General features: G+C 44.8%; 1 protein-coding gene across 1 annotated transcript in view; it reads right to left on the bottom strand.

Moving 5' to 3' along the window:
- Positions 1-8,327, bottom strand: part of LOC104491997 (mitogen-activated protein kinase kinase kinase kinase 4-like) — a 65,047-nt gene that overhangs the window by 19,033 nt on the left and 37,687 nt on the right. The window contains exons 18-21 of the mRNA XM_010134497.1: positions 7,542-7,660; positions 3,727-3,820; positions 1,055-1,225; positions 90-219 (exon numbers count right to left, since the gene is read on the bottom strand). Of these exons, the coding sequence (XP_010132799.1) occupies positions 90-219; positions 1,055-1,225; positions 3,727-3,820; positions 7,542-7,660 (514 nt within the window). The remainder of the gene's footprint in view (positions 1-89; positions 220-1,054; positions 1,226-3,726; positions 3,821-7,541; positions 7,661-8,327) is intronic.

Raw genomic sequence — 8,327 nt, 5'->3', positions numbered from 1 at the left:
CCCCCCCCCCCCCGCGCCCCCCCCCCCCCCCAAAAAAAAAAAAAGGAGACCGAGAGGGCCGTTTTATGAGAAGGGTAAAGCATACTCACGAGAGCTACAGGATGGTCCTACAGGACTGGTGGGAGGGGTGATTGGCAGAAGTCTAGGATCTATGAATGAAGTAAACGATGCTGTGGACGATGTGCTGCTCTTCGAAGGTGTGCTTTCAGTGCACGGCGTCTACAATGAAAACCAAGAGCTGCTTCAGGAAGACAACACTGGGAGAGCAAGCAGCACACAGCAGTGTGGTGCTTCTGAGGTTCAGAAGAAACTGGGGGCATACCTAGACATGATGAACAGTCTTAAAGCAGTAGAATCATGGTACAGAGACAGGAGGCCCAAGCAGGGAGTTGTGTCAGCATGCTTAGCCAGACACTGCACTGAAATAACCAGCCCCCAGATGAAGAGCACGTTGATCACTCCCTGCTGTCTCAGCTGCAACAGGGAATTGCTCAAATCTTTCTGCAGCAAGGAGGACACTGGGACACTGCTGCCTCAAGAAAGGCTGCTTAGGACGTGACCTCTGGCAGAGCTGTGACCTGCCTCCAGTGCCACATTTCTCCCCAAGAGACCCTTGTGCCTATAGCGGGGTTAGAGACCCTTTGGGGCTGCTGAAACACACTGTCCTGGGCACTCTCAGCTGACACTTGGATGGAAGAAAGGCATGGACCACGAGCAGAGGCAGAGTGCTGCGCTGCTGACATGAAAGGTAGAAGAGCAGAGAGTGCAAGCCCTTCTAGCTTGTGTAAAAGTGGAGGGAAAAAAAAATAAGGAAAGAAAAGAGAGCAGAGAGAGAGATGGGGGCAAACAGGTGGAACAAAAATGTCTGTTAGGGAACTTGGGATTTCTTATCTCTCCCCTATATAAAACTTTTAAAGAAAAGAAGGGAGGTGGTGAAAAATATCATAATAAACAGAGACAGGATAGAAGAATTTAAAAGCCTCTCAATCTCAGGCTCCTAAGGGCTGGAGGAAAATGGTGGAACAATTAATTCCATTAGTAATTTATTTCTTACCTTATTCAGAGGTTTGTTCTGAGGTTCCTGGCTAGTCAGTGGCACTTTTGGTGGGTTCACAGAGTCTGAAATTTGGCTTTGCTGGAGGAGATCTGGCAGGAGATAGTTCTGGTTGTTTACACTCCAGAGGCCTTCTTGGATGCTAGAAATTTGCTTCCCTAAAATCTGATCCTGCACATGAGAACACACAGTTAAAGTCCACGTTTAACATACTTCCAATGCCTTACACAACTCCTATTAATTACGACAGCAAACAATGAGCATATGAGGAGGGGTGCTCTGCGTGATGCAGCATGGGAAGAAACCCGGAAATCCTACGGAAAGATTAAAATAAAAAAAATAAATACAAAAGTGTGAAGCAAACACCTGAGACACTGGGTTCCACTCCTGAAGTGTTCCACAAATGTCCCTCATCTACGTTACCTCAATCACAGGTAAAGAAGCAACTTCCTTCTCAGAGACACTTGAGGCAGAGTCAGATGACTTGTCCTAATGTGACAGACCTGACCTCTACCTACTACAGTCAGAAGAAGGTACTTCTCGGTTCTGGACCCGCATTTCGTTCAAAGCCCCTCACTATTCATCTCACTGCTCCTTTCCATTTGCTGAATTAGGAAACCTTATTCCAGAATGATGATGTTCAGCGGGACCCAGCATCGACATTTCCAGTACAGTGTTCGGTACTGCAGACCTCCTTACAGGATCCCAGCAGCTTCAAGGAAGTACTTGTTAACTACGTAGGGTGTGAGGCACCACACAAGCTTTCTCCCCAGCAACACAAAATACGGAGCCAGAGGTTGGTTCCTGGGAATACACATCTAGAAGCTCTGAGAGGAAGAAAGATGGGATGTATAAAGTGACTGGTGTCCCATAAGGGGAGGGCAGCGCAGAGAGATCTACCCCTGGCTGTGATCGGTCAGGGTTCCGGAACACCATCAGCACCGCAACACAGAGAGTGACAGGAGCCAAGTGCTATGCTAGAAAATTCCTCCCGAATTACACCAAAGCAAAAAAAGCACCTCCAAACTCAAGCACCTTCTGTCTGGTTGAATTCAAGACAAGTCTGTACATTGCACTGACTTTGATAAACAACCTACTGAAATTAGATGAGCTTTTTTGAGTGCTGGCCAAAATACGAAAAAAATACCCCAAACCATAGATAACTCTAAATAAAAGACATTTGCCTTTTAAAAGCCAAGTAATTAACTAGAAATCAAACTGATGTTCTAAGTACTTTACATTTAATTGAGAGATAAAACCCCAAACCAAACCAAAACATACTTATCAGTGTTTGAGACTAGGGAATCAAGCCAGTATGGGGCTTTTTTGTTCACTTTTGAGTCAGTTTCAGCTGAACTGAAGCAAATCGCTATTTGAATCATTTGGGCAGTCCAGTACACCCTAATCACTTCAAACCAGTTCATGCTGATGAGCCAGAGAAAGGGATGTCGTGTTGGAGGAAGTCGTGGAGACTCATGATGGCTGTGGTTGGGAGGTGGGAGGAAGAGACTGGAGTCTCCATGGGGAGGATGGAAAAGAGTGGAAGGCATCAGAGAGATTTGTAAGGAGAGGTGGCAGCCATCTGTCTGCTCTCCCTCCTGCACTGTCCTCCCCAAACCCAGCAGAAAACATGGCCTTACTCTCTGTTCCATCCTCCCTCATCCTCAGTGTGGGCATCAAAGACCCCAATCTCCTCCTTTCCCTCAAGCAGCCTATTTCCGATGCCCGGATATCAAGGGAAAGGGAAAGCACTAAGCTGGTTTTGCCCTGTTTATAATTCCTTCTCCGAAGCAAGATCTTCTCTACTTGAGGATGGTGGGATGAAGGCAAAGTGAGACTCCTCCACCAGTCAGGAAGGATCCCACTCTGGTCAGAAGCTTAGAAATCACACCAGACATAAAGAAAACTCCTTTTTCTTCCCAGCCCTGCCACAGCTCACACAAGCAGCTCTGGGGAAAACGCCCGTTTCACAGCAATTTCTTTTTCCCATCTGTGAAACAGGAGTACACTGGGTAATAGGTGAGAAGTGCTCTGACGCCGAGTGCAAGGCTTATTACTGTAATTTTTTTGTTTTCGACCACAAAGAACGTTGTTCTGCTTTGTCTGACTTCATCTTTTCTGCACTAATATTTATCACAGGGGAAAATCCCCATGACTTGAAGTCTCCACTAGAAACTACAGCTGGGAAGGAACTGTAACATGACATATGAGAAGACATGTATTTTTGCTAAGCCAGGAGGGAGAGATGAAGCAGGTTTCCCCTGTTCTGGTAATATTTTAAGTAGTAAGAGGTAGTTCTCTTTAAATGGGAATAAAAGAGGTCAGGATTCTTAAAAATAGCAACAATGCCCACCAACAATAATCAACAGTACTGCTATCTGCAACCTGCCCAGGGCCTTCAAGAAATATGTTGCCATCAGAAACTACTCCCAGGTCAATAACAAGGACAAATAAAGCAGCACAAATTTGTACCTAAATGTAAGCATTTTTATAGGAAGCACAAAACCTGCAACTACACATTTTTTCAAGGCTTATAGCTATAATTTTCAATGACAGAGCAGGATTTTAGAGCGAAAGTGCTGCCGAGAAGAAATGGATACAGCATTTATCACGCACATTAACGATGTGACTCCCCCCCACTGTACCCACCCCCTTACAAATGGCCAAATTACCTTCTGTTCTGCCACGGTGCTTTGGGGTTTCAGTTCAATTCCATCTGGTACTCTCGTCCTTGAGAAATCTGCCACTCTGCTGCTTAGCAGTTGCCTGGAAACAAACTCCAATTAATGAACAGAACTAGTTCAGGGACAAAAACAAGAGCCCAAAGAGCAAAAAATTCCACGTACACACGTTCAAAAGTGAGCATAATTAACATCCACTAGTTACACTTAAAGGTTCTTGCACAAAAGCAAGCTGATTAGTCTGTGATGTGCCTGAACAGACTCAAGCCTGAGGATCACTCACACACGGTAGGAAGCTCTCCCCACCTCGGAGAGCACCCCTTCATCTCCCTGCATTTCACCCACCATTTTTCAGACACTGCATAGCTCAGGCAAGTGAGACTGGCCCTTCAAGCTATCATTTGAGAAGTGCCTACTTCAAAACTTTTCCCAGGTCCCTTTGTACAGCACCCTGCAGGGTGCAATAACGAGCCACCTCGTTCTCCAGAGAACGAGCATCAGCTGCACTTCCAGGGGAGAGAGCTGCTGCTCTGCTTTATGCTGGTATCAAGCACCTCTCCACCAGTGCCTACTGGGACAGGCTACACTGGAATTCTGTACTGTGAATCAAGCCTTGAAACATGGACATCCTCAACTTACATGCAAAGAAACAAAGAAAACGTTGCCCAGTGCACTCCGAGACAGAACATACGAGCTGATGGACTGGCCAGGGCCAGAAGCCCACCCCGCCCAGCATCCTGTCTTCACAGTGACCAAACACAGATCCCTAAAGGAAGAGTAAGGGCAAGCATCTGTTGTGATATACCTCAGCATACTACTGCTCCCTGCACAACCAGTGGTATCTTTGAGTATAAAACTTTTTCTCCCATGGGGAACTGCCTCAGACATCAGTCAGTGAGGCTCTGGCCCCATTTCTCTGCATTTCCACCCTATATTATTATCTATTTAGTGCACTTATTTATTTATATTAATTCACTTACTACTGCAATCTATTTAAGCCTATTACATTTCTGCCTCCTTTCCAGTAATTATAAAACTGACTGGATCCTGGATGCTGGTGTGAAGGCTCTACAGTGATATGCCACAGCTGATAGGAGAGTGGAAGGGTTGTTTTTTGTGATAACAATGAAGGTCTGGTGAGAGAGCTCCCGACTTAAGATGGTTGTAAAGGAGTAAAATTCTTTGCGGCTTTTTTGATTTTTCTTTTGCCCCCGCACTATTCTGAGGTAGGGGTAAATATCTGCATACTAAACTTAGAAGGAATGGCAAGATATGGAGTAGGATCAATGCTGAGTGCAAGGACCTGTTCTTACCAGGAAAGCAAGCAGCAGCTGATCACAAATGATGTCAACCTCCCGCTTATTAGACGGCTAAAGCAATTCCTAGCCAAGCTCACATGTCCACCCACCTTGTTCACATTTTGCTAAGGAACAGCATATAAAGAGGAAAGAGAGGAAACTGAACTATGCAGATTGGCCCCAGGAAACTCAAGTGTTTTAGGGGGATCATGAATGCTGTAGGCACCAGAAGAGGAAGCACTCTATTCAACAGAGTAGGAGAAATTAGCACTGATATGCTACACAGGCAGGTAAGATGCTGGATCACATACACTGACATCCCTTCCTTCAAACAAAAACTTGGTTTGTGCGAGGAAGAATTCTGGCTCATCTCACTGAAAACAAAAACTAGACCAAAAGTTGGTTTACTGGTGAAAGAGAAACGCCCTCAGTCATGGCATCCTTAGAAACAAGCCTTCTCAGGGTGTTTGATGGGACTTGTCCAAGAGAATACAAAACTCTTTCTCCTGCATATGCTCACGTCCCAAGCCTAGTCCTACTGGGCACCCCCACGAAAGCTGGAGTGTGGATATCAAAAGCTGTTCCACAGCCCAGGCAAGAATAGTTTCAATAGCCAACTAAAACTTGACCCAAGGTGTCTCAGCCAAAGGCCACACAGAAACAATCCTACAGACTGCAAGGAGCTTCAGATCCTGCATTCACATCCTTTGAACAGCAAGAAAAACAAAAGCCTTCACTTTATCCAGAAGACGCAGTTTCCATGCTGGCTGCCCTTTGATCACTATCCTTTTTACCATCCCTTTGATTACTATCCTGTTTACTTGATATGGATACTTGATCAATGGTGAGCGCAAGGACCTGTTCTTACCAGGAAAGCAAGCAGCAGCTTATCTTAAATGATGCCAGGATCTATTTCCCAAAGCATCTATCTATCTTTTAACACAAGTGACGTTCAGCCAAGGTGAAGGGACTTTGTTAATAGACAAGACGATGCTTTTGATTTTACAGGAGTTCTTGTGGTGGCTGTGTGCACAGGAAGGCAAACAGGTCAAGGATCAACCTGCTCGTTCTGCTTCTCTGGAGGGCTGGTGGACCTCACACACAGAGGAGATGCAAATAACACATGCAGATTTGCAACAGCAGTGATACCACACCTTCAAATCATTACAGCATGCAAGGATCACAGCAATCTAGCACTTACACAGCAAAGTTATTGCTACAGGGCAAATCCATATTTTTATGTAGAGTCTTTCTGAGGTCTAGGATGAATTCTACGACCTGGAGCGAATAAAACTTTTTACAGATGAAAATAAGGTGGTTTGAAAGAGGAGCAGTGAGAAAATAAAGGCATTACAGCAAAAAGACAGCCCTTTCAGGTGCACTGAATAAGCCACAAGATTCTTCACATTCTCCCTTATCACCCCTAGCTTTGAAAATTAACTTCAGAAATGCAAACCAGGAGCATATGCAGGTGCGAAACCTCTGCCTTCCTCAGAGCAGCACAGGGGAAAGGACTGGTACCAGGCCAACACGATAGCTCACCAGCAGTGCTACAGATCTGTGCATCTCTTCCCAAAGACTGACAAAACCGCACAGGTGGGGGCAAGAGCCCCATCCAAGAGCTCTGTGGCTCTGTGATGCACTTCACAGTCAGTCCTAGAACTGGAGTTAAACTGAAGTCTCTTTGCAAGAAAATTAGCGGTTTCATTCATCAATACTAAAATATAATTCTGTTTGCTGTTCCGAACAGCAGGGCTGGCCAACTGATCCCCTGACCGTTTTTCACTTGGACTAGCAAGGTATTCGCGCTCCATTATTTCTCAGCAGAATACGCATTTTGCATGACAGGTAAAATACCACAAGACATCAGTCTAAAAATCAACAAGAGAAACTGAAAAGCTAGAGAGAAACAGTTCAGGTGAGATCAGTTAGGTACAAAGCCACAACATCATCTGTCAACCACAGCAACTGTGCAAAACAACAATATTAAAATTACAGCGAATTTTACGACAACAAATGCTGCTTACACTAACCCCTCTTTAAAAACAGCCCTGGTGAAGGAATCAGCTTTTCAGTGGTAATTATTTTTAGCAAAGTGAACAGAGTATCTGACTACAAGGGTCATGGCTCTCTTGATTTTTTCACCGTAACCTGTACTGAGCATGAAGGTTTCTTTCACTCTCCCTTTTTCTTTCAAAAATCCCATTTAAACATAGATCGCTGTAAAGTAATCTCTATAAAATCACTACCTATTGATACTCAGTTAAAATGAGACATTTCCTCATTGTCCCAGGGCAGCAAGTCATCAAAGCTCGTTACACTGCACACATCTGATGGAGCAAACATTTACCCCCGGGAGTTCATTACAGTGCGATTAAACTGCTTAACTACAACTGTCATAAATGACTGAGAGCATTTATGTATGCCAACTTCTTCCAGATATTTCGAAGTTTGTTATAAAAATGAAGAAAAAATAATAATACTAATTAAAAAAAAAATCAAGCCAACCTTGCGTGGTTCATGTCATCTTCATCGCTGCTGCTGACTTCGTCACTTGAAGAGGAATAGTCTGCTGCTTTTAATAGTGAGTTGGCACTGTCCTTCCCCTTGGCAAAGGAGCCTGGACTCTGAGTAAAGAAAACTCAGTTGTTTTTTTTTTCCTTCACGGAAGAGCTCATTGCTAAACAGCACGTGCATTATTTTACTCTCCCAGCAAATATAGTTATTGTTACTTTCACAGAAAAAAAGTTTTATTAGGAACTTGATGCTTTGTCCATCACAACTGACTATTCCACATATGAACGTGATCTAAGCCAAAACACCTGATCGTCCTAAAAACTGAGAGGTGACTAACTTTAGTCAGTATGTTATTTTGAATCTCTAACATTTATGATTCAACCTTTGCAGGAGCACAGTACGTCCTTTTCACAGAAGAAAAGCAGTGCTCTGCACCAGGCCTAAAGGATTACACTGGCTCGAGTTCCCTTCAGCCCTGGACTACCTTGGGGTCTTGCGGGGCCGTGTCTGAGCACAGGCTGTACCTGTGCAGACCAGGCACGAAGCACCTTTGGGCGTGGAAAGGCAATACGAACACAGCCATGGCTCACACCCACAGGGCAGCTGGTGATCAGGCTCAGGAAAACTGAACTCTCTGCTGACAGCCTGAGCTGGACCCAAGTCAGACCTGGACCAAAAGCTGATGAGACACGTTAATGCAGTAGAAAGCTCAAGCCAGTCCCAGGCAGCCTCTCAGGTGGAGACTCATTAGGTTGCAAACTCAGTCACGCCCACAGG

The sequence above is a fragment of the Buceros rhinoceros genome, unplaced genomic scaffold (assembly GCF_000710305.1).
Source record: "Buceros rhinoceros silvestris isolate BGI_N320 unplaced genomic scaffold, ASM71030v1 scaffold5184, whole genome shotgun sequence".
NCBI lineage: Eukaryota > Metazoa > Chordata > Aves > Bucerotiformes > Bucerotidae > Buceros > Buceros rhinoceros.
This window is presented reverse-complemented; position numbering and strand designations above follow the sequence as displayed.